At 43.4% G+C, this 27025-nt stretch overlaps 1 protein-coding gene across 5 annotated transcripts in view; it reads left to right on the top strand.

Moving 5' to 3' along the window:
• PRKAG2 (protein kinase AMP-activated non-catalytic subunit gamma 2) overlaps window positions 1–27025 on the top strand; it is a 216945-nt gene that overhangs the window by 94796 nt on the left and 95124 nt on the right. The window contains exon 1 of one of the 5 annotated variants that reach the window (XM_077189133.1): window positions 9392–10194. The exons of the other annotated variants lie outside the window; for them this stretch is intronic. Coding sequence (XP_077045248.1) covers window positions 9765–10194 — 430 coding nt within the window. The 5' untranslated portion in view covers window positions 9392–9764. Of the gene's footprint in view, window positions 1–9391; window positions 10195–27025 lie in introns of those variants that run through there. 5 annotated transcript variants of the gene reach the window in all.

The following is a 27025-nucleotide window of genomic DNA, read 5'->3' as shown; positions in this document are numbered from 1 at the left end:
AGACATCTTGAGAAGCTCAGTTTTGCTGGCAATGAGCCTGGGTTTTGCTGCTGAGGCCAGTGGAAGTTTGGTCTCTTGGGCTGAGGGTTGGTGCTTTCCCCCCTGCACTTATCCCTCTCTGAGCAATTCCTGAAGACACAGGAATTTTTGCTGTTTGCCTATGAACCCATAGGCTTGTAATGGATACAGGCAGCAAATAAACAGGGAGGCAAGCCAGAAACCTGTGGTCACTGTAAAAATCTACTTCTTCTGCTGTGGGTCTACATTTCCTTAAGATTTTTAATTAACTTTCTGGTTAATAGGAGTACAAAAAGGATTAGTCTAAGGATGAGACTCTTGCAGTGCAGTAACATCTGAAAACAGATTTTCATCTGAAGCTCTCCCAGAGATGATGTGGGTTTTTCCTGGCTGTGCAGTTGCCTGATAGCAGAGTTTAGCATAAAACCAAAGTTTATTAATGCCATATTCAGTCCCATTTCAGTGTTTCTTCTTCCCCTCCTCTGCTCTGAAAGTATTTTATTATGACTGGAAACAACCTACCTGGTTTAAAGGAATATGTGGCTTGGAGCAGTAATTTCTGTTTGTGTCTGTTAGCACAGAGGTTTTAATAGTTCTTTTTGCTCCAGTGACGTGTTTGCAAATAAGCTGAGGATCAGATTTGCCAGCCTTTATTGCCAGCTGCCAGGTGATGATGGAGTGGGTTTTTTACACAAATATGTAATAATAACAAAAGTGTTCAGTCTGGAACATGGGTAGGTATTTACAGGCTGTTTTAGGCAACTCTGAGAGCCAGAACTGCACCAGGTGGGAGAGAGCTCCCAGGCCTGTGTTAGAAATGTGCCCCTGAGAGCAGAGGCACCTGAGGGAGGGACTAAGGATGCAGGAGTCTTTTGGGGCAGACCAAGAAATTCAAGAGTCTCTGCTGCTGGATATTTCCAGAGCTCTGTGACCATAACAGTGAGCTTCTGCTTTGTTTCTTGATGTGGAATTTAAGGCTTAGTGACAGGAGAGCTACTGGGTAGAGTGCTTTCTGCTTTAAGCACTGAAGCCACTGCCTGAACCTTGACAAGATCTGGGGATCTGATGGCTCTCTACAACAAATTCTGGTCATCTGTGGTACTATTTTAGATAATTTTCAATTTACTTGACAAGGTACAAACGGTATTGTGATTGGCCCAATGTATTGCTGAGCTAAGTCCCACTAAAGAGATTCCATGAGTCCAGAAGTCTCTCAATCTGAGGCTCAGTGTGTTTTGGGGAGGTGAGCAGGGAAAGATGCTGGCTGCAAACTGAGTGTCAGCTGGGAAGTGCCTGAGCACTGGTCCTCTGATTCAAAAGGGGATCCTAAAGCACAAATGACCAGGGAAACACTGTGTAAGGAGTGGCAGTGGTGCTGCCCCTTTCCCACCATGGCTTTCAAGCAGACCCCCAGGGACACAGCTGACAGCCTTTCCAGTCTCTTCCTTTATCATCAGCTGCTGTGAAAAGTTCCAGACTGTTTTTTCTCCTGCCAGGTATTGTGTGTGCAGACTGGCAGGGTTGGCTTTTCCAGGAATATTTTCTTGCTGCCTTGTAGCTCCCAGGTTTCCAGCCCTTCTGTCATCTCGAGGAATAAAGACTCAAAGCTTTCTCTAGTTCATGTCTGCGTTGGTCCCAGCCAACCCACTGAGATTTTTCACACAATCCTAAAAATAACAACTCTGAACTTTACAGTTCTTGGTGTTTTCACTCATACAATGAATGAACAGGGAACTTTTCACCACCCAAGCTGTTCCACACTGTCCTTTGAATTGTAAGATTGTGGCTCCCACAGTCACAGCAGCTTTTTAGCTGGATCCTGGGGATCCTTTTTTTCCAATTTGACAGTTAAATTGGTAGAATCATCAATAAATGGGAAATACTTGGGTGGTTTCTAGATCATTGTGAAGAGTAAAACAATCCAGTTTTCCCAGACACGTCCACTGTCTCTTTCTTCGTCCCTTCTGTAGCTTTGGAGATTGTTAAGGTGCCTCTGTACCACCTCAAAAAGCTGCAGTCTTGTCTTTCTCACAGTGCTTTCATCTCTCTTTAAAGTCAGTTAAGTTTCTTTTGCTATCAAAATTGCTCAGCGTGATATGGGTGCAAAAAATGTAAAACAAACCCCATTAAAACAAACAACAACAACACCTGGAAAAAGAAACCAGAAAGATTTTCTCTTCCAGACCTCATGAGTGTGACAATGTATATTTTCTCTCTATATTACCATCTCTTCTGGCATATTTGGAAAACTAATCCTAGTAAACTTCCTCTCTATAGATCTATATCTATCTATATCTATCTATATCTATTTATATCTTTATCTATATAGAAGATGATGGTGGTTCCTGAAAGGTTTATCCTGGGAAGTTAGCAGAGCTGATTTGCCAGTTGTTCAGTTATTATAACATTAAAGCATGCAAAGCACTTGGCTTTATTGCTTTGCTTAAAACTAATCATGCTTCTGAATCATTAATTTCTTGGAAAAGTAAAAGTAGAAAATGAAGACAGATCTTGAGGTGTTTTTTTCCTAGATTTATTTTCTGTGGCATTTTGTTTTGTTTTGGTTTGGGTTTTTTTTTTGTTTGGTGGTTTGGTTTTTCTGTTTGTTTGGTTGGTTTTGGTTGGTTTTTTTTTTGTTTTGTTTTGTTTTTTTATTTTGTGTTGTTGGTTTTTTGGGGGGGCATTTTTGGGTTTTTCTTTTTGGTTTTGGGCTTTGGGGTTTTTTTGCCGAGGGGGGTGGGGTCATTTGGTTTTTATTTTTTCTAGGTTTTTTGGTGGTTTTGGTGCAAGTTTGGGATTTTTTTTAAATCCCTTGTATTGTTTTTTAAGAAAAGGTCTACTGTATTTTACTAAAGCTTGAACAAACAGATGAAGGGATTTGCTGCAATTCAAAAAGACTGTGCAGGATGGATTTCAGTGCAGTCCCCCCTACATAGAGGATTCCTCCCTTTCTATTGCATTCCCCTGGCTGGAGCAATTCCACTTGTATTAAGAATGCAGTGTTGGGTGATCCTGTAGGGATTTTCCCTCTTGGTATCACTGCTGTGTTCAGTTCATCAGGATGGAGTCCTGTGCAGTGTCCTTGGCCATTGGTGTAACCAGACTGGCAGTGGCTGTATAATTGTTCAAGTCCTTCCCATGGATACCCTGGCTTGTCCTTGGGATTCTGTGAGTTTTGAGCTTGAGTTCAATGAGCAACTGAGCTGACTGCTACAAGACCCTGCTCTCACTGCCAAAATAACATTTGTGTAAACACCTATAGGTGACCTCAATGTAGGTTTCAGGTTCTTCTGCACCATCAGAGCATCAAAGAGAAGGAGAGACACACAAATCCTCCTTTGCCCTTGAGATTGGTGGGGAATGTTTCATTCCTCTGGAAGCTGCTACTCCCTTGCAGCTGGGCCATGAGATCCATTTTTAATCAGTGAAGAGTGGGAGAGTAATTGGTGAAACTGCTGGAGTCAGGAATGGGAAAGGCTTCTCAAGCCTTATCTAAGCATTTAGCTTTTCAAGGTGTGGCTCAATTTTCTCTTCAGTCAGCATTTCTGTGCTGTCTCACAGGTCTAATAGGATGCTGCTGGCCACTGTCTCTGATTTTATGTATGTAATATAAATATAGCATGTTTATGGCTTTATTTCATCCACTGTGACATAGCAATGGGTCATTCTGGGGTGACTGGTTTGTGTAGGGTTGACATGCAAGGACAGCTGAGCACTGGTGCCAGCTGTTGCTAACTCAGTGAGTCCTCTCTCCTCTCCTCTCCTCTCCTCTCCTCTCCTCTCCTCTCCTCTCCTCTCCTCTCCTCTCCTCTCCTCTCCTCTCCTCTCCTCTCCTCTCCTCTCCTCTCCTCTCCTCTCCTCTCCTCTCCTCTCCTCTCCTCTCCTCTCCTCTCCTCTCCTCTCCTCTCCTCTCCTCTCCTCTCCCAGTGCAGGTCTGTATTTCTGTAGAGTTGTGGGGTGCTCTGAGTTTTTAGTCTCTTTTACTCTTTGAGTATTGGGGTAGTTGTATAAATTTCACTTTTCAGGTACTGGCCATCCCTAACATATTACTTTTTTGGGGCAATCTCTGTCTTATTTCATTTGCTGACATTCTCTTTGTGTTGCGTTCAATGGTGGTTTTAAGACTTTAATTTAAACTGAAGGCCCTACAATGCCCATTTTAACTTTAGCATCATTTAATCTGTTCCAATTCTGCATGAGAATTGAAGAAGCAGTAAAGAAAGGAGGACAAGAAGAGAACAAAAAGGAGATTTGTGAATTCTATCTTTTTCTCATGCTTTTGTGGATCAATATATTTGAAAGACTTCAGAGAAGCAAGAAGATAGAGAAGCAAGAAGACATGAGAATAGCCCAAGTGGAAAATGCTTCTAAGGAATTTATTATCTCTGCTGTTTCTTTTTTTTCTTCTTCTTCTTTTGTAGAAGTTACTGCTGAGATGTTTTTCTTCAGCTGAGAACTCACTAAATTTTAGAAGTGGTGTTGTCATCAGACATCTTGTACTTCCTGGATTGAATAATGTTTTGGTGTTTTGAGCACAGCCAGATTGTGATGCATTTAAAAACAGCTCAGTTTTTCACAATAGATGTGAAATTGCTGAAGTGAGTGCTGGAAACATATGCACCAAGTTTATTAGAAGGATGTGGGGAAATGATAAAATTATCATTTGGATGGGATCACAGTCATCAGTCCCAGCTTATTGCTCTTCTGGGATAGGCACTCTGGGTATGAAAAAGTGTTTTCCTTGCTAGAAATCACAATTATGCCAACACTACCATTGCTGCTGGTTTGTGTTAGAAGCTCTGGAAAGGTAGGATAGAAAAACATCACAAAGATGCCAGGATGTAATTTATAAGTAATTTACCAAGAGTTCTGGGGAATGCAGTGTGCACCTTAGGGGACTGCTGGAAAGAAGTGAAATTAAACTTTTAGATTTTTCTAACAGATTTTTTAGAGATTGAAATCTTTCTTAATGTATAGTGAAAGCAGCATGAAGTAGTATTAAAAAAGGGGGATGAAAGCTTGTTACAGAGAAACACTTGGTTATGATTATGGGAAATAATTGAGCCCAGCTTGGAGTCATAAACTTGCAATTCTTTTATGGGGTGTGAGCTGGGCTTGGAGCAGATGGAGAAAGTGGTAGTTTGTGTTTCTCTTTGAGAACATGGGCTATATGTTCTGTTCAATCAGCCAGCAAATGGTGCTCAGGCTACACAGGCTTTTTGTTACTCTGCATTGCATCAGCTGGACTTGAGTGGCTTTTTTTTTAGAGCAAAGGTCTCTTTTACATATTTATTTGCATGTTATTTTGAAATATTTTCCACATTTTCTATTTATATGAAGTATGGTTGCAGTTAAGATCAGTCTGGTGTTGCAAGATGTGTAAGCATGTGCCAGCACCACTGACAGCATTAAAATGTTCAATTTTGCCAACATCATTTTGTAGAGTTTAAAAAATGAAAATTAGGGGAAAAAAAAATCCAATTTAGGGGAAACTTTTAGGACAACATGGCAGAGAAACATGATCCATGTAGAAATGCAAGCATGATTCATGCTTTACCTTTCTGAGCATGGATCTGAACTTTATTTCTCTTAGCAATGACAAAAACAGAGGGCATTTTGAACGAGGAAATTCTCAGCAGTGAGGAAAGGGAAATACTTGGTTTTGCTGATTTGCAGCCAGCAGCCAGTTCAAACAGTAATTGTCACTGAGGGGATACATATTCCTCTCAGCCTTCCTGTTTTGAGCTAAATGAGCTCTTAAATTTCGAGGAGGAAAACATTGTTTTTTCCATTTTCACATGAAAATAAATTAGATAGCATTTACTGGCCCCCACTGCCTTCCCTGTGTTTTGCTGCTGTGTTTGTATATCAGGCTCAAGCTCCTGTTAAAAAGGCAACTGAGGAAATGGTTTGAAATACAGGTTTTTAAAGTATTTCCCCCATGGCACAAAATTTACACCTCTGTAAAATGGATGAATCAGTTTGTGTTTCAAAGCTCTGATGTCTGCACTTGTTTGGTGTGATGGCATCTTCTGTATTTTCTGCCTGGTGACCAAATCTGAACACTCAATTCTACCTCATAGAACAAACCTTCACATCACATCCAGAGAATAAAATATTTTTGTCATGTTTGTGCCTGAGGAGTTGTGGTAAATCACTGGGGGCAGGTTCTTTTATCCTGAGAGATGGAGAACTTAAAAGCAAAAAGCATCAAAAAGAGGGAGCCCAGGCAGGGATGGGGGTTTTTGGGCTGAGATCTGCTGAACTCTGCAGATATAATGGGATTAGGGAAGTGTTTCACTCACATATACCAGTGTTTCTTTGCTTCTTCCTCAAAAATAATTTTATTAAGCTGCCCATTGCTTGGTATCTCTCAGAGTGAGTTTGTGTAGGATTTTTGGTGGGGCATGGTGTTATCCTTATGCAGCTAAAAAATCATAATATGGGATAACTAATTAATGTGGCTTGACAAGTGTACATTTCATGGTTGCTTGGAGGGGATGGAAGGGATTTGTGCTTTCAATCTCCAGAACATAGATGGCCCCAAAGGAACACTTTGAAGCACAGCTTTTTATTATTAGTTTTACAAGATCCTTGCACTGGAATCATTAAGAAGATGTAGTACCTGGTGTAAATGTGCAAGTATCTGCTAGACCATTAGCTGTGGGAGACAGACTGATTTTACTCAAAACACTTAGTGCTTTTTTAACAAATTACTGTGAAAGTCAGTTGTTAAACAGTATTGTTTCATTTTCTAGTAGCTCTGTGTAGAAACATTAGAGTCTTGCTGCTTCCCTTAATAAGGGGAAATGAGCCCTCCTGGTGCAATGGCCCTGCTTGAAAAGGTCATCAGTGACCATTTATCCTTGGTTTCCATCAAAAAAGGGGCTGTTTCCATGCTGAAGCCATAGCAATTCTTATCTCATTAAAAAGGGATTTAAATTTTTTGCTTTCTGATAACATTAAGTCATTCCTAGCAATCCTTTGGACACTGAAGAATGAGGAATGCTTTTCTGAAATAGAGGGAGCTTGAGGTTCAGACTGCACTGGGGGTGTAGGCAACACTTCCTGGGGTTTTGGCCAAGTAAAGACCGGACAGGGAACTAAATAACTGTTGTCAAATATGCCAGGGGTGACTCTGGATCAGAAAGGAACACTGTTCTCCCTGTGCATGGGGAGAGAAGGATGACTAGGCTTAGTTTGCAGCAAGGAGAATCCTGGTTTGGTTTGGGAGAGCTGGTTTTCCAATGGAAAGTACTTATGGGAATGGATTGAGAACCAGCACTTGAAATGTGCTTGTGGGGAGAGGCAGAGCTTGTCCCAGGGCAGCTGCTGTCTCAGTGGTGGTGCCATGACCATGGAGAGGGAAGGGAGGGGACAGTGCAGAGGTAAATGTGGTGGTCACATGTGGAAACCCAGGGCACTGGGAATGTTTCCCTGTCTGCTCTGAGGTGCCCTGACCCCCAGGGGAGCACTGACTTTGACCCTCATTCATGGAGAAAGTTTCTTAAACTCCAGAATAGACCAGAATCCACTAGGGTGTGAAGTAGATTGTAGAGAGTAGTGTAGGTGTATCACTTGGGTGGGAAATTTAGGGTTTGGGATTTTTAGTGTGTTGTGGATGGAAGCAAGATGGAGGGCCAGGGTGTCATCCTGGGCTTCTTCCTCGTGCTTCTTCTTCCTTCTCCATGGGTTTGTTTGGCATTTTGTAATTGGGCAGAAAAGTCCACATTGCAGCTCTGTGGGATCAATTATTGGGTTAAAAGGGAAATAATCCAGGTGTCAGTTCTTCATTGGATAGTTTAGCTTTAAAAGACCTTGGAACAAGAGATTGTTGGCCATTTTTTGGTGCTTTTCCAGCGCACTGAGCCTGGTGTGGACAGTGTGCAGAACTCCAGATAAGATCACAATAAACAAGAACCTGGAGACTGAAAAAACCCAGTGCATCTCTCTTTCCTGACACAAGACCACTCCAGGAGGGTCTCCCCCAACAGAGGAGCCCCCTGGGAGGGCCCAGCCAGAGTCCAAGAAGTCGGGGAACCAGCAGCAGGAACCCCAACAGTCACACAAACCCAGATGGGATGTGCAGAGCTTAAGGCTTTTTACAGCTACATTAAACCAAAAATTCAAGTAACACAGGCACTTTCCCCTGCTAATTCCTCAACTCATTGCTCCATTTGCTTCTCCTCTGTGCTAGGTGAACAGTGAGCCTCAAGGGAGGGGCTGGAGAAGGGGCTTTGTAAACACACTGTGCTGACAGGGGATTTTATGCCAAGGATTATCTGGTTAAAAGCAGCAGGATATTCACTTGCAGAGCTGAAATAGGCCACAGAGATGAGGGTAAGGAGAGTGGGAGGACTAGTCAGAAGGGGAAAGTCTGAGAACAGCTTCACGTTAATTATCATTGTGCTTCACTTGGATATCAGTTCGGAGCCTTGTGTGGAACATAATTAAGTGTCTTGGTAATAATTTGATTGTTTTGGTTGCTAGGTGAAAGAACAAAGGTGTCCTCTGTACTGTCTTCTTCCACGTTCTGCAGGGTAGACTTGGGGGAGCCTCTGGTAGCCGAGGATGACAGAGGAACCTGCTGTCACCTCTGCACATATTCTTGGGGCCCTGAAGGCCCAAGGCATCCTTACATTAATGCATATTTCTGAAAAACTAGAGCCTGCAAGGAGTCTGTGTTGATCAAGGCCTTTTCTGCAGCATTCAAGGCTGGGCTTTGTTTTTCTTCCTAATGATATTAAGTCCCAGAAGCAATCATGGGCACAAGGAAGAAGTCATGTTTCTTTGTAGAGGAAAAAGGTGAAAGCTTCAATTCCCCCTAGGAATTAGAAATATAAGACTCTCATTACTCATATGGGGGTTGATTTTTGAAAGAGTTGAGCCTCACAATCCAATGGTGTCCAGAGGAAAGGCTGATGCTCTGTAACTTTAAAAAAAGCTTTTGATTTAACAGAGCATTTACTATGATCTTAGGAAGGTTGGCTACAATGGTTTGACTGTGCCTTGGATCACACTTACCCCCCTCTCCAGCTGCTCAAGATCCAGCCCACGATGATCAACCCTTTCCTAAAATAAACAGCTCTAAATGCACAGCCTCAGAGCCAAACATCATCACACAGCCTGGCTGATTGGGATGAGCAACAGCCTCGTGCATGTTTGTCTCATTGAAAAGACTACGAGGGGGATTTAGCTGGGTTACAAACAGCTGTGCTGGTGCCTTTTGCTTTGCAGAAAGCAAATTTGGACAGAGCAATCTGCACTGAGCACAGGGATATGCGCAGCATGGGGAGGGCACGTCACAGAGAAGCTCCAGCTACAGTTTCCAGAAAGTATCAGCCTTCTTTTTATGAATTGGCAGGAGCTGGATGCCATGAATCCATCAGTCATTAGCTGTGGAGAGTTGGGCATTCCGGAGCTCAGGGACAGTCAGCTGGGCTCTCCTGTCCCTCCCAGGACCCAGCACACGTGAATCAAAATAGTTGGGTGATGTCACATCGTGGTGCCAGTGTGCCTGGGACGCTGCTGCCAGGAATTGTCTGTCCAGGGGTGGTTTCCTTTTACAGCCTGCTGGAAGGGTGGTCATGCCCAGCCGCACGTGACGGTTCCCCTCCAGAGGGCTGGTGGCTCCTTCGCTCCGTCAGGAGTTCCTGAACAAGGGAGCTTATCAGGCGGCTCCTGACCTTTTCCACACGAGCTGATCCACTGGGAAATGTTTTGGTCTCCAAGGCTTCTGACAGCTGATGTATAAGAGCTCTGTGGCTGCAAGCTGGGCAGACTTTGAACTTCTCCCCGTGTCCAGGGCAGTCACTGTATGCCGGAATTACGGCTGGAAGCGCCTGGCAGGCAAGGGTCGGCAGCCTGCTGCAGGACAGCTCTCCACAAAGACCACAGCCAGGCACCTCAGAGCTGAGCTGCTGCCCAGCTGGCCTTCTTCTGCAGCCACACTGTCTTTCTGGAGAGTTCTTTTCTCACACCTGGGCTTTTGGTGTGAGCAACACCTCGCCTTGCCCCTTGTGCTTTCCTCCGACGCCGGGCATGAGCGCCAGCTGCCGCCACGCAAGTGCATGCTGCAGCTCATGAAGCGTTTTGGCAGCTTCAGAGGGAGCAAGAAGAGAAAGGAGCGATGCAAAATCTTGGAAAGGCGCCACTCCGACCCCCAGGGCCTGGCTGGTAAGGAGCCCCTGCTTCCAGCAAGGAGGGACACTGCTCTTTGGGAGAGGGGGATAGTGAATAATTGAGCAACAGTGTTGTGCTCCCCAGTTTCACCTACTGAATTGTGCATTTGTTGTGTGGAGGTTATTTTGGTGTTGGTTTACACCAGAGATGAAATTCTGAGCTGATACCTGTAACACACATCAGCCATAACCTTTAGGAAAAGAGTGGTGGTACAGGAAATTTTGCAGTAAATCCTATGGCATTCAGAAAGGGCTGCTGCCTGATGTCACTTTAAATGAACAATAATTACTAAGTTCTAAGTTAGGCCTAATAATACCTATTGAAACATGAATTTTAAGTAGAGAAAAATTCTTATCAATCTCATAACTAATGCATTTAAAACCATCTTTCCAATACTGCAGTTATCAGTACAATTGTGTTTGAGTTGCAATTAGGGACCGTTCTCTCTTAATCAAAAGCTTTTCCTGGTCACTGAGTATTAGCTCCAATACAGGTGCTGAGGTTATTGTCCATTGCTCTAATCTGCTATTTTTAAAAGATTACTTTGTCCATTGCTCTAATCTGCTATTTTTAAAAGATTACTTTGTCCATTGCTCTAATCTGCTATTTTTTAAAAGCATTACTTTTCTCCTGCTATTTCTTTCCTGTATGTAAATAACCAATGAGTATGGAGAAGTTGTACTTATTGGCTAATGTGGTTGCTGGAAGATGGGAAACTAAACTAAAGAAATGGCTATTTTTGGGAAATAGGAATTAAAAAGATAAGACTCTCATTACTCATATAGGGTTTGAGTTTTGAAAGAGCTGAGGTGTGTGTGTCAGAGAGTATCTGTGTGTCACACAGGGATCAGCTGGTCAGAAGCAAAGGGATTTTTCAACAGGATCTGGCTGTTGTCTTAATAATGGAGAAATACCAATTTTAATGCATTTCCTAATGCTCATGGTAGCTGTTTCTCTGAAAACTATGAGTGTTACTGAGCAATTCTGTTCTGTGACTAAGAGGGTTAAAACTGATGTTACACTGAATCAGCTGGATAAGGCTCTGTTTAGGGAGGCTGATATGTACAAAGGTAGGCAAGACTTTTTTACTCTCAATTGATCTGGAGTCACTGTGTCAAATCCAGCAGAATGATGGAAGTAGGAGCAGTGTTGGACCAAATGAACAATGTGGAAACATACATGTACATTTAGTGATGGGGAATTACAGCTGGTGGATGGGTGGCTGCCCAGAGAGTTTGGTTTTCTATTTAATGTTTTCCAATTTATTTAGTGGTTGATTGTGTAATTTTTAAGTTGTAATCTTTGCAAACACTTCTCCCTTTGTTCCTGTTGTGTACAGTTAAGTGATTTTAAATCTGAAACTGTTTACTGTGTCCTGTTTGCATTTCCCTAAACCCACCTGAGGGTTTCATTGGGAGTGGTAGGAAGGTCAAGGTGATGTGAATGAGAAATGACCCAGGTCTGTGGAATTTCACAGTGTCAGCAACATGCACAAAGACAGGTCACAGGGTTTATGCAACAAGAAAGGGAATATTTATTTATCCTAAATATATAAATATTATTTATCTTATTATTTATCTTAAAGACATAAAATTTAAAGATTTTATGTCTTTAAAGACATAAAATTCCTTCCCAAATTTCTGATTAAACATCATAAATTCTCATGTAGAATAAATAGAAACATACATGCAATTTGTTGATTGAATATTCAATGGCACTCTGGACCACTAATTCACTGTCTAATTGTGGTTTCATCAACAGAGGGGAATAGCCAGTATCTGCAAAAGGATTCACTGCTGGAAACACTAAACATAGTGTTGCATGTCTGCTTCCTCTGAGTCTAACTCTAAACCCTGTCCTCAACTCCCTCCATGGAGAAAATAATTTGTTCTGCACCAAAAAACCTGACGATATGAACTGTACTTTTTGTGACAGAGTTATATTGAAAAATTGGAAGTATAGTGCCAGCAGTGCCAAAATACTTGCTCCTTCCTAAATTCCTAATTTTCCAGCTTTGTAGCCCACTCCAGTAATAGACAGGACGAGTTTTCAGCACAGTTTTTATTCCACAGATTTTGCAGATGCCATTCTTGTAACAGCGTGACCAGGTCAGCTCCCTGCACTTCCATCATCAACAGAGAAATACTGAGTCACAAGGGTGGGGAAAATCAAATGGGATTTGTCTGAGTTACTGCCTTCCTTGGATGCCCTGCTGTGGGGTTTGCCTCTGCCATCCCAACAGTCTGGGCTCCTTCCAGGGAACAGGTTAACACATTTGCAAATGCCTTCCCCTCATGCTCCCCACCCCAATGGCCTTAATTAATTGCAGGGAAGTGTGAAAACAAAAACTTTGCACTATTTGTTACATTTAATCTGTATCTTGTAGCTATTAGGCCTCAAGAAACACTTTCTGAGCAGCTCTCAAGGGAACTGCTGGCACTCAGCAGGTTTTATGACCAGTATTAATGTGTGCAGGAGTGCTGGTAGCAGCCAGGCTTGGTGGCTCCTCAGGGTTAATCACACACCAGCACATCCCATTTGGTTGTCATCTACCATCAGGGGTGAGAAATGAATGGCAGCAGCATCCCTGTTGCTAAATGAGCTTGGATTGTATTCAGAAAAGGGGTGGAAAAGGAAACAAGAGGAAAATATCCCCTGATATTTACCCAAAAGGGGTAATCTGATACCCAGACCGGTTGAATTTGTAATTTTTTTATTTTTCTTGGCCACTTCCATAAGTGTTTTTAGGAAGAATTCTCCAGTCCTTGTAAATAGGATTGGGCCAGTGCAGCTTCTTGGCTTCCCAGGGCTAGATGCCATCAGGTCACTGCAACTAAAATAATCAAGTAGTACCATTCTTCTGTGTATCAGCTGAGCTAAACCCCTTCCCTCCTCTGCACCGGGCAGAGGTTGCATCCTGGTGGAGAAATGAAGAGTGGCATTGCTAGGATGGTCATCTCTGTAATTCCCTAGGTTTGGAGCCTTACAGTCCTTTTGTTCCAAGTGAACAGCAAGGGGAGACCAGAATGCAGACAGAAGCAGAGAACACACAGAGAGGGAAAGGAGAAAAACATTTTTGAACAGGAGAAAATGAGAGCAGGAGTGAAGGCAGGGATCCCAGAGTTTGCTCTGGGAGAGGAGCAGCCAACAGGGAGACCTCGAAGCTTGAGCTGTCCACCAAACAGCAGGGAAGCTGATTTATGCAATAGGATTTTGGCAGGGCTGAGAACAGGGATTACCCAAAATTTCTCCAGCCTCTAGGTCACCACTGCATAGTTTCCTCCTTCCTCTTGCAGCTGCTGTGCAGGGTTCTGGCATTTTCTCCTCCTGGCAGCTCTCACTGCAGCCCGATGTGCTGTAAATGGATAGGCCCTGTGGCATTTCTGAAGGGGAAAGATTTTTGACCTCAGGGAGGCTAATTACTCTGCCCTTTAAAGAACACCATGTATTCCACAAAGGACTGAGTGACATATGCAAAAGGAATAATGTCTAAAGTGGTTTTTCCCTACCCAAGTCATGAGTGCCCAGCAAAGGAACCACTCTGCAGCACATGTGGTTTCTCTGAGGCTGCACCAGGGCTGCCTTGTGCTGGGCATTTAGCCTCAAAACACTCGTTTTGGCATCTTTTATCTTCATGGAAATGCCCAGGAGCTTCTCTTCTTTGCCCATGCTGCTCCTCTTGGGGTTTGTTACTTTAATCAGGTGGTTTTTAAGCATCAGATGCCAAAGCTGAGTCCCAACGAATCAGGTCCAAGCAAAACCTTGGTGCTGCCCCTCAGCCCCTGTCCTGTCCCACCTCAAGAGCACTCTTGAGGATAATTTCCCTGGAAGGTGTTATTATTTGGTGCATATTAGGACTAAATTAGGAGTGAGCCTTCTGGATGTCTCAGACCCCAAAAAACAAAAGAGCAAAAATGTTTCAGTCCCCCATGAATCAGGCAGTCCCAGAGTTGTTCCATAACCTGCTGAGTGCACCTTTTATCTCATGGCTCTGTAACCACCATGGAATAGAATGGAATGGAATGGAATGGAATGGAATGGAATGGAATGGAATGGAATGGAATGGAAGGCTGCTGAGGCTCTAGAGTGCATCTGGAAGGTGCTGTGGGGTGTCCTTAAATGCTCAGCCTAAAGGGAAATGTCTTCCCTTCCCAGTCAAAAACTCAAGGGGCTTCTTCTGCCTCTTGTCATGGTCCTTCCCAGACCCCAGGGGTTGGGTGTGAGTGTGGATTGTGTGTTGAGCAGAGAAATTATGTTCTTCCTTCCCAATAATGGGGATGTAGTGACTGCATCCATGATCACCACGTGCAGGTAATGGGCCATGGGAGGTGACCAGGTCTCACAGCTGTCCATGGGCAGGGACTTACACCAAACCAAAGAGTTGGTGCTTCACAGCTTCTTGAAGTGCAGATGAAAACCCAGGGGACAGATAATTCACCCTGGCTTTCATCACCATGCATTGGGACAAGCCTGAGAACAGGGGTAGAAAACATGGGAGACATGCAGAGTGGAAACATGAAGCACAGAAAACATGATGGAGTAGCAATTGCAAAAAGGAAACATGATGGAGTAGCAATTGCTAAAATGAAACAAGACTTTATCTCCTTCTCTTCCAGCCTGGAGAGCTGCAGCTCACCCAGTGCTTCACCTCAAAGTGGGTGGTGCTGCTTGTGGGAGGATCAGAGATATTTATTTTTCTCATTCTGGTGGGATGTTTTTGTTATGAGGCGGGGGGGGGGAAAACATAGTGAAAAAATTTCTGTAGAAATAAATGAGAGTGAAGGATTTTCTGCATGTTCCAGTGCTGCCATAAATGAACTGAAAGAGCAAAATCCTGTTGCTCCAGTAAAGTAGCTTAAAACCACCAGCACCAGACACAGGGCATGAGAAACTGAGACAGCTTTGGTTTGTTAATGATTTTCTCTACTGGTTTTCATGCTCTGTTGAGCTGACAGTGATTTTAGAAGATGTGCAGCCCCAGCTGATCAGTACTGATTAATCTTGTACTACAGAGAGCACCAAGACCTGGAAGCTGTGAAATTTCTATAGTTGGTTGTTGGAAAGGAGAAAAGCAGTGACAAGCCTGATTAAATGTCTGCGGCTTTTTAATTTGCCATTTTCTGCTTCCTTATAGTCACTATCCTGGTGATCTCTGGCGCATCCTGGCTTTGTGCACAGCTTTGGGCATTCTGAATGGGGAGGGAAATTACTCTTGAATTTACTGCCATGAAGCAGTAGAAACAGCAAGGTGTTTTCAAGCAGGCACCTTGAATTCAGGTTGTAATAAACCCCATAAGACTCCACTGCTTTGGTGGAAACTGGAATGGAGGTGGATTGAGCAGAGTGCAGCATCCTGCCTCTGCAGCCCTTTGCAGGCTTAAAGAAGATGTAGACTCTGCCCTCATGATGAGTTGTCCAAGAATGCAAATTCTCTGAGTAATTTATTTTCAAAGAAGTTATTTTTGCCTGAAGGGCAGGTTAGACATGTAAAAATACAGTGTGTTCTCGAGGCACAAATTTCCAGCTCAGTGCTGCAAATGAATCTGCCCACTGACTCTTCTTCCCAGTTCTGCTCCAGGCAGCTCTGTGTGCCTCATCACAAAATTTGGTCCAAAATATCTGTATTACTATAAATGACTGGATTACTCAGCACTGACGTGCCGTTGTCAACAACGTGGTGAGAGAGAGCAGCAGGGCCAGGCCTCCCTTTTGATGGGCTGCTTTACAAACTGGGCAGGTTTTTGGGCAGAGACATCCATCTGGGAGGAGCCCATGTAGTTCTGGTCCTTGTTGCTATTTGTGGGGGCAGGTGTTTGTCTCCCAGACACAACAATGGCAGAAAAACTTCATTTTTAACTGTCTGAAGGACACTTTCCTGTAATTCTGCAATTGTTCATATAGTGTTATTTGAAAAGTGGGATAGATGTTATTGCTGAGAGAAAGAAATTAAAAGCAAGTCTTGGGACTGAATCTGGGCAAAGATGTTAAATGCAAGTATGGAGAGGAGTTCACTGAAGTGGAAAAGGAGAAACTGAGGCAGAAGGAAGCTGGATACTGACTGTGAGTGAAAGAGGGTGCAGACCCTGCCTTTTTCTGACAGCAAGTAATATTTATGTATTTATCATATTTCCTTTTTCCATCCTCTGCTTCTGTTATCTTCAGGTAACAAGTCATTTCTGATAGGTATGTAAGGCCAGAACACTATCTCTGTTACTTCTGATATAAATATCTGATTCATTTTTGAGTCTGAAATAAAATAATGTAGATAAGACTTTCATATGTGGCACCTCAGTTTAATGAGCAGAGCCTGGAGTGCCTTCCTGATGGATGCTGGAGGGTCACAGCCTACACACTAAAAATCACTGGAACTGCTGATTTCCATGCATCCTCTCTCACCCTCATTACACCAGCTGGGAGTAGCACAGAGATAATTTTTTCCCAACTTTCCCTTTACTTTCCAAGGGTTCTCACTTCAAAGGAGTATCTGCATGAGAAGCTGTTATCCTAGACTGACTTTCTGCTTATTTGAATGTGTTAAGCTAGATCACAATTTATTTATACTCCCATGCAACTATATTACAAATCCTCTTGTCAGACTTTAAAAGCAAATTTCAAGCCCAGATCTGTTTTTACAGCCTAAAATTGCACCTGACAGTAGCATTTAGGCAGGTGGGTACTTTAGTTTAATTAGAAATCAATGTTTTTTGGACTATTGACTCCTTGCTCAAAGTTTGAGTGAATTGCCCAAGAGTGCAATTTCAAAGATGTTGTTAAAGCAGTTTGTTTGTCAGGTTTAGTGGATCAGCAAATCCCAGGAATTACCAAGATTCAGCTGTTTTCTACTTTCACCTCTATTTTTGTCCAACCTAAAAGCAGTTCAAGGACTTAAAAGTGCTCATAATGGTGAGATTGAAGGCCTTGAAATTGTTTCAGCCATTTGATTGTCATTCCAGAGTCACACTGACACGTGAAGGCTTTGCTCTGGGGAGATGAAGGGCTGCTCTGTGAGATATCAGGGTGCAGCTGGCAGGCTTGGCTCAGCTGAATTCTCCTGCTGGAAAGGTCACACAGCCTCCCTTGGTGGAAGGACAGAGCCCAGTGCTTGCACCAGAGAGTTCCCATTCTGTCCTTCTTCTGCTTCTCCTTTGGTAAAGTTGGGGCAATTTAGCTGGAGGAGGAGTGATGGAATTAGCTGGCATTAATTAATAGCATCCTGTTGTTTGTTTAGATTTTTTCCCAGTCCTTGGAAAACAGCTGCTTCCCAGTGCTCTGTTCCCTGTGGGGCAACAAGGACCCTTTTGACACACTCAGAGCTACAGTCACTGGATTGTTTCACAGATCCTGCCCATCTGGGCCCTGGTTTTATTTCAGTCAGAGCAGGAATCATGATAGTGAACTCAGGGACAATCCTGCCTTTCCTGAAGGAACAGATGATTTGTGACATTTTCACTCCTTGTGTAGAGTATAATTAGGGATAATAAACAAGAGCAGGGCAATAAATCAATTTAGGAAATACAGATCGGGCAGAAATGAGATGGCAAGTCAAACCAAGACATGAGGGAGATGGAAAGCTTGCAATGGAAGGGGTCTTGCAGGAGTGACTACAAAAGCTGGGTGGGTGTTGGGAGGTGAGGGTTGCACCAGTCTCCTTGAGAGGAGGAGTGAGCTGAAAGGATGAGAAGCTGGAGTAATGTTGGCATTTCCCAAGGGATCTAATTGCATTACTGAATTTATAATATCCAGGGATTAGGGGACTGGTAATGTTCACCAGGGACCTGGGGACGTGCTGGGTCCTGACTCCCAGTGAGTCAGCCACCCCAGGACTTGGGGTTGTGGTGGATAAAATCTGGAAAATGATCCAGAAATGTGCTGGCACTGCCAGCAGGTGAGCCACACACTGGGTTACATCAGGACCAATCCAGTCTAGGGGGTTATGATCCCACTCCACCTTGGCCTGCTGGGCTGCACCTGGAACAAGGTGCCCAATTTCTGGTTCAGAAAGGACAGAAGGAGACTGGGAAACTGAAGAGAGTTTTCCTGAAGAGCTGTCAAAATGTTTTGTGACCTACAGCAAATGTTTTTTGGATGGGATCTGCAAGGAGAGGCTGGGGAAACTGGCAGGGTTTGGGGGGGTTTTTTGTCCATAAGGTGCATTTTATTAGCAGCTTGCAGCTCTCTGAAGGGCAATTTCAAAGGTGATAGAGCCAAACTCTTCTTAGTGGTTGCAGATGGTAAAAGAAGGAGGACAAGGCAAGAATTTGTGCCTGAGGAGGATCAGGCTCAGCAAAAACTCCCTCAAGAGGTTGATGTGGTACTGGCACAGGCAACCTAGAGAGGCTGTGGCCTCCATCCTAAGAGATTTTCAAGAGTCTTCTAATCAAAGCCATGGTTGAGCTAGTCTTGGTTGATACCAGACCTGTTTTGAGTAGGATGTAGAAGAGAAGTTGGTTGGAATCCTTTCCAACCAACATTTCTGTGATGCTCAGTTGCTTAGTTGTAAGGAAAGCTGAAGTTGCAAATACTGTGGCTTTTTCCCACCAATTCTCAACGCAGGCACAAAATCATTGTTGTTCTGATGAACATTCAAGAACAGAGTGATTTCTTGGTGGATGTATTTGTACAGCTGATTTGGAGAAAGGGACCACTGCAAAGCTGAAGACCAACACCAGCACATTCACTGGGCCAACAGGAGCAGCAAGATGTGTGTGATTCCTGCAACTGGCACCCAGGCTGCCTTCTGGCTGTTTCATGTGCATGAAGCATCACCCTGAGAGTCCTGGGCAGTTTTTAATGCCCCCTGAGCTGAGCAGTGTCTGGGCACCTGCAGGTGCTGCCCCACCTTGGGGAGGGTTCCTTTCCCAGGCCCAGGAGTTGCAGTGGGACTCAGTTTGTATCAGCTGTCTGTCACTATAGCAACTCCTCACTTAACCAGCCCCTGCACTAAAAATAGATCACCTTGATCTCAAGGAAAGAAAACCAAAGGAAATCAAAAGGGCCAGTGATAGCAAGAGCTGTGGAGTCAGGTATTGACTCAAGTCTGCAGCATTTGAAACCTCTTAGGAATAATCTGTCACATAAAACTAATATTTCAGGGGAATCTATTTATCCAGAAGCCCCCTGTGTCACTGGGTTTGAAGCTTTAGCAAAGGACATGACTTTTTATCAGAGGGATGTGTCTGCAGCTATCGCCCAGCACATGGGATGTGAAACCCTGTGGGATGTTGTTTGGCTGGTTAAGACACATAAGGGATCTTATCTTCCCACACAGCAGATCTGCAGCTCTGTCCCTAGAGCTGATAGCCTCCTGTGCTCTTGTGTATAAGTTATCAAAATCCCTGCTGGTTTATGAAATTGTTGCTGGTGTCTGCAGGAGCCTGTGAGGGACCCAAACCTGAAAAAAGCCAAATGCTGTTGGTGAAGTTGCTGCTATCTCACGTTGCAGTGAAGGGGAGCTGAGTGTTTTGGCACCTGATAGGGACAGGGCCCTCTATAAGGGATGTGTAAATGATACTTGATCCTATTTTTCCTCCAAACCCAGCTAGTGCTTACATCTTATCCTCACAAAGATAGGGCAATGAAGGTAAAACAGCAACAAGATTAAAGGTTTGTTAAAGAAATACAGAATTAACTGAGAATGCCTTTGATGGGGAAATAACAGAATTTACATAAAGACAGCTCATATATCACAGGCAGCACATATGATGCTCAGGAAAGGGTTAATTTAGCTAGTAGAGATGACTGGAATTAGCAGCAGGTATTCAGCATTATCAGTCAGCAAGAGTTTGCTCTTGATAAAGGGCCAGATTATTTTAATGACCTTTTAGGGCTGACAGTTTGCAGAGACAGCTGATATTAAAATGTGTAGGTGCTTAACTGCCCCTGTCCTGTATATTCTGATTCTTGTTTTATGTAGTATTATAAATTGTGTATTTACATTTAGTTAATCTTCCAAGAACTAAGGCAAGCAGCTTTCAATGCTGTCATGCACCTGTGTAACAGGGGAGGGTGAGAGGTGGCACCAATCCCCAGTTCCCTCCATCCTTCTCAAGGGTATTATTGCAAAATATGGAATTAGTTCTTAGTACATTTTTTGACCTCACTTGAGATCCACTGCTTTTACATTATCTGGGGACCAGAGCTATATTCCTCACCTCTCTCTTCACCAGATGATCTTTTTAATCAGCTTTGGAGCTGTGAAGGAGCTGCCCTGCAAAGTTATTAGATATCCTAAGTGTATTCCCAAACAGCAGGCATGGAGGTGTGAAAATATGAATGTAAGTTTTGGAAACAGAAGCAAATCATTCATTGAAAAGGTCCTGTGATTCTAAGCCCACCCCAGGCATGACTCCAGCCCTCTGTCACTGCAATTTGGGGAGCAAAAACTTTATGAACGTTTGGATGGATGTCTCTAACACACAGGCATTAATGAGGAGGAGATGAGAGCAAATGGATTGTACATATCATTCAAAGACTTATACAGGAATAGTCACAGATCTTCTGGAGATGCTGGTTGCCATCACTCAAGGTGCCAGTGCTGTATTTGCCAAAAGGCAGAAGTTTTCCCAAATTGCAGGAATTAGTGCCAGTAAATTCCCTGCCAATGCTTTTATTCCCAGCTCCATGCTGGCAGCAGATTTGGCACAGCTACAAAATTTGGGGTAGGAAAGAGCAGGGCACCCAGAACCAGTATTCTCCTTACATGAACTTTTCATGACAGTAAACTAGCTGGAAAGATTACTAGAAGTGCTTCTTCTGCCTCTAAAGAAGCTACTGCTTCCACTGAGATGCAGTAAAACTCCCCTTCATACCCCAGAGCAGGTGACAGCTTTCTCCTGCTGTCAGATTTGGGTTTATTTTCTTCCCCATTTTTCCCCTTATCCTATAATAGGATACCAGATTTTCCTCTCTATCAGCCAGGTCTTTGTTTAAAACTTTGTGGAGATCCTTCCGGGCAGTGGTAATAGGAAAACTAGAGAGACTGTGTGAAGTCTGTTTGAGTTTTAAGGGCTGAAAACAAGGGTCTTAGTGTAAATTATTATCATTTTTTCTCAAAATAAACACCAATCTGATGCAGAGCGTAAAGCAAAGCAGCAACATACCCATACAAGAAATCCCAGCAGCATAAACTAACCTTGAGATGCAGGAGACCAACACAGAAAAGCTGTAAAATACTCAAGACTGACAAAAGTAATCTTAACTGAGACTTGTAGATAAATGATGATATTATGGGTCTGAAGTGCCAGCTGAAATGAAAGCCTGGAAAACAATGAATGAGCAGCACTTTAATATTTAATTACAAAACTCTCTGGGAGATCAAGAGATGCTGCTTCTCTGTTGGGTGGAGCTGGTGAGTGGTCAGGACCTGGAATGATACACCTGGTGCTGCTCTCAGCCAAAAATGAGATCTGTGAGGCTCCCACATGAAGAGGAAAGTCATCCTAAACTAGAAAAGAATTAGGCTGAAGAAATCATACTAGTGGAGTTTTCCTGTCCATGTGGGGATAGGGAATAGCCTCAGTCTCACTGCAGCTGCCAAGGTGGGTTTGTGTCCCTGCCTCATCCTTGGGTGACCACATAGACTTGAGTGTGCCTCTGCTGCAGCCCTGCTGTGCAAAATGACTCCACAGAAGCCAACTTTTAAATTAGCTGATTGCCAATTTAAAGGAGAGCAGCAGCTTCCCAACTGCCCCATAATGGAGTTATTAATTCGCCTTGCTCCCCTGCAAGCCCCTCAGCTGTGCTGACACGACATTATCCCGGTGCTGTGTTTAAAGGTGGCTTGGATCCCTCCTCTCTGCCCTGCAGGCAGGACAATTCCAGCTTGCCTTTTCCTCCCCAGCTTCTTTCCTAACAGGAGCCAGGAATCCACCAGGTCTGATCCTCTCACTGCTGTTGCAACACCTTGTAACCATAAAAAGGCCACGTAAGCTTGGACTTGACTCTTCACACTTGTGACAACAGCAGCCTGAGCCCCTCATCCTGGATCCCAAAATAAACACACAAAGGAGGATTTGACCTCAAAGGGCAAGAAATACTCTGCAACAGTTGATGCTTCTTAAAATCAAATTTAATACCTGATGTGTTATTACCCCTTCTTTTAAGATCTTTTCATAAACCTTTGACTAATTGGACCAGCACATAGAAACACATTTAGTTGGCTGGAAGGTTTTGGCTAATAAAACATGAGCAACTCCTCATTGTGTTATTTGTTCAGTTGCAGATCATGGAGTGTCTCTAAAAGATGGGCACCATTAGTATCATTTCACAAATGGTAAAGTTTAGGCTGTAGAAAATAGAGTGTCTTATCATAACCATCGTGTGGATGGCACTAGGATAAAGGCATGGGTGTAGGTTACATTACTATTTTTACTGCTTTGAAACTCACTTTCAGTTAAAGCACAAGAACAGCTGTACCAGGTCAGGCCAATTATCCATCCAGGTCATTCTCTTTTTGTGCCAATTGCCACTGACACAGGTAGTGCAAGAGCAGGACAGGAGCATAAGGGACACGTTTCCCCTTGTACTCTCCCAGCCTCCAGCACCTTGTGGCTCACATCCTAAGCTAAAGCTGATGTTTGGTAGGCTTTAAATAGTTTCTTTCCAGGATCTTGTCCAATTTCATTTCAAACCCAAACTTCTAGCAACTACAAGAGCACCTGTTCTGCTGTTTAAGAATGTGATATATCAGAAGTATTTTATTTGTATTTGCTTCTGATGCTCCTTCCCTGTTTACCATCTCCATCCCATGCCTGATTTTACAGGCTTCTGTCAAAGAATACTTTGCTTGCATCTTATTTTCCTAAATTGAAGAGTCACTTTGGACCTTCAATCAACCTTGTCAGCCTTTTCTGCATTTTCTCTGGCTTTATTGAGTCCTCTTTGAGCCTGCTCAGTAGAAACCCAAGGTCATCTATTGCAATGTGTAACTGCAGCTCACTCTGCCCCTCTGTATCATGGAGCTGCCTTTGAGCACAGCCCATAAGTGACAGGAGAAGGCCACCCCTGATGCCACCCTTGGGCCTGACCCATGGAGCTTGACACAAAAGAAGGTTATTTTTGTTCTTCAGCCCATCCATTTACCTCTGTGGATTCTCCACTCTGGTATGCAACCCTTGGCCACCCAAGGCACAGCTTACCTGAAAAGAAGCAAGCTTGGCCTTTGTGGTGTATTTTATTATATTTTTTTTTCCCTGCACTGATGAACAAGGAATGGGTACATTTGCAAGGTGAAACATGTAAGGGGAAAGCATTTCTTGGCTCACTGATAGGATTAGGAAAGTAGCTTTGTAAGAACCTGTAATAAGGGTAGTCAAAAATAGTTCCCTGTCTAGCAGATGGTAAAATGATAAACCCAAAAAGCGTTATTATGTGATTTATCTATCTGGAAGATTTAACTCAATAGCAGGAAAGCTTTTTGCAAAGAAAAGGCAGATCAGACTGCCTTGAAGACAAATTCAACTCCGCACACAACTGTGCCCATAGTAAAATAATTTTCTGAAAAGTGGAGTTGTCTATTTATTATTTCCTTGGCTTGTGTCTGACTATCTAATCAGTCTTTGTACATGTCAGCAGCACATCCATAATAAGAAAGTGCTGTGTGGATTGTGTGAACTGGAATTAGAAATGTGATAATCAGCCAAACCGTTGGAGGCAATGTAAAAGCTGCCTGGTATTTGCATTCCTCTAGCTGAGGAGAAAAACCTCATATGTGTAAATGAGTTGTTGGGGTTTTTTTCCTTCCTGATATGTTATAACCAAATTTCTCCTGAAGCAGCACTTCCCTGACAGCAGGCCAGCTCACACTGGGGTGCCTCCATGCCTGGTCAGACCTGTTCCAGCCTGGTGGGGAGAGCTGTGCCATTACTCATATGAGAGGTGATGGGGCAGATAGAGGCACAGAGATGTATATATGCCATGGAAAAAATGCTGATGTATTGATGGGCCCTTGGTTTCATCATAAGGACACCACAATTAGGATCAGAAAATCTATTTTCCCATCTGTACAATTCTGATAATATCAATCCATCCCATCAAGATGTTCTGAAAGTAAGTAAGAATTAGAAAAGAAGCCTCACTCTGTGATCCTCATGGTGCCTCAGTATCCTAAATTGTTACAGATCCTGATGTGAGCAATCTGCCAGTTACCTGGTTATTCTTCAGCCTCAGGATCTTCTTCCCTGTCCTCCTTGGCTCCTTTCTTCCCATATTTGGACTCACATCACTTTTACAAGGTTATCAAGGAATAAGGAGAGGCTGTAAGCACAAGGCTGATGTTGCAGAGGGAAGGTATGAAGTGCTGAGCAGGTAAAAGCAAGGTTAGAAGTGATGAGTAGGACAAGTTCAGCAAAGTCTGATCCTAAATTCAATAGCAGCTGTGTATGGCTACCACACCTTTCCTGGGTGCAGGAGGAGAAAATTGTGGGTGAGCCACTGGTGTGTTGCTGTTCAGTCCCTGTGCTCAGCCCTGCCCATGCCCTGTGTCCCTGCTGCCATGGCAAAAAAATGAGACAGAAGAAGGTGAGACCTGAAATGAAGAGGTTTTTTTTCATTTTAAACACCTAGACATACACCCCAGGGCATACATTGCTTATCAAATTATTCTTTAATGTATATACTTTTGAACAATTCATGGAAAGTATTTATCCATATTTATAAAATGCAGAATTTGACATTGCTCTATACATAAAGAACATTCTCCTCCCAAAAGCTGCTAATCAGCTAAATGAGTTTTTGCATGTTTTAATGGTTTGGATAACTAAAAGATAGCTGAGATGTCAGCTCATCCTGCATCAGGGCAGACTGGGATCCCTTGTTGGGTTACATGCCCCAACACAATCACCCCCTGCCATGAAGAGCTGGATATTTAAGTTCTCAAAGGTACAATCTGATAGAGGGAGACAGAATAAAATCCCTTTCTGCACTTTTAAGGGCATAATGGGACAGGTCTGTATCCATTTATTGCTTTCTGAAATTCAGGCTCATTATCCCAGGCTGAACCTGCTCCCTGCTCACACTGATGCTGTGTTTAGTGGCAGGTGCCAGATCCCAGCTCCTCTGGCATCTGGAAGAACAGGAAATATGAAGGGAACTTTAGGTCTACAATGTAAGAGACTGTCTGAAGAGCTCATAGCTAAGACACTGTGCACCAATGGTTGGAATCAGGAACTCACAGGAGTTCTTGGATTTGTTCCACTGTCTAGTGGCAAAGGGAACATTTCAGGACAGAGGAAGCTGATTACATTCCTCTCAATAATATTCTTCTTCAAAGAGACTGACGTGTCTTTCTGGTTAAACAGAAATATGAGCTGACAAATGTAGTTATCCACTTGAAAAGTAGCAAATCTCAGCTCTGTGTTGGTTACTCAGGAATGGGAAGGATGTGAGAACAAAATAGCTGAGTTGTATTCAAATGCAATATTTTGCAGGAAAGTGATACAAGGATGCAGATCAATTCCCCTCCTGCTCTCAGTCCCCCACAGCTCTTTTCAGCCTTGAGAAAAGACTTGATGAAAGAAATCTGACCCACTCCATTTTAAATTCCCTTCGGTGAAGTCGTTCAGGAAAAGGTGTTGTCATAAGAAGAGGGATTAATGTAGCAGGTGAAAATCAGAGTTGTGTTCACTGCACTGGCAGCTCGAGTTTCACCCCAGCTGACTCCTACTCACATGCAGGAGCTCCTATCTTGATTAAGGGATGCTCTAAGGCTGAGCTGCTTTGCTCAGAGGGGCCTGTGTGGCTGACACTCAGACTGGAGCAGGGAGGGGGCAGCTGAATTGCAGGGGGGCTGCTGTCCCTGCTGACACTGCTCATGACAGCAGGGCTTCCATTTCATGTTCTCTCACTCACAGGGAAGAAATCAAATACAGTAAATCCTGGCTAACACTGGCAGGCAGCTCCTACAGGAGAGGGCAAGGAAACACAAACAGTGTTAGAGGGGATGTTGAGAGGAACTGTAGCAGGGTGGTGTCAATAATTGGAGAATTTGACAAAGACTAATTGTTTATACATGCAATGTTTTTTGTGTTACTTACCCAAAATACATTTTGCCTAAATATTTCTTTTCAGGAGTTTTATTGTAGCAGTTCCAAAGAGTCTTTATGGTCTATTTACTCTCTGCAATAATGTGTCATGGTCTGGGGTAGTAATAGCAGTTTCAGTCTTCATTCCCTGTTTTTACAGACTGTGATAAACCTCAGCCACCAAAAGATGAAGGAATTCTGTAAGGGGGGATTCAGTAACAAAACCAGAACTGAAATTTTAAATTTTTCTATTTCAAATTGCACTTCTCACACAAAGGGGACCTTTTCTGCTGGCTGGCTCACCTAGTTTGTGTGTAGCAGGTGCTTCTATTTAAATTAGCATTCCTGAACTCTCATTTTTCCTGGGCTTTTTTGTATCATAGCACTCATTCACTCCTGCTTGTTGCTTAAGAAGACTTTGGAGAGTAGACCAGACAAACCACATCTCCTCCTTGGGTTACAAAGCAGGTAACTCAGGGCCTGGTTTGCTCAGGATGCCTTCAGTTGTATTAGTGCCTGTTTTCCATCCTCATAGCCAATGACAGTGTTTTGTGCTCAGTTATCTCACCCAAGTATCTTCTCCTCAGGTCTCCCATCAGGATGTGCTTCCCATGGGCAGGTGCATTTGCAGAGATCTTTGTTAATTTTCCCAACAGAAATAGTTTTATGGAGGGTAGAAGGACAAAGAGACTTCCTTCTGAACAGTGATTAAGTTATTAGTGAGTAAGAGCAAGCAGAGAAACTCAGGCAGAATGAGATTTTTGTGGGCACTGTGTTCCTTTCAAGGTGAGATTATATTTCAATGT

Source organism: Agelaius phoeniceus, chromosome 1 (genome assembly GCF_051311805.1).
Source record: "Agelaius phoeniceus isolate bAgePho1 chromosome 1, bAgePho1.hap1, whole genome shotgun sequence".
Lineage (NCBI taxonomy): Eukaryota > Metazoa > Chordata > Aves > Passeriformes > Icteridae > Agelaius > Agelaius phoeniceus.
Note: the sequence above shows the minus strand (reverse complement) of the source record. Positions and strands in the feature narration are given on the sequence as shown.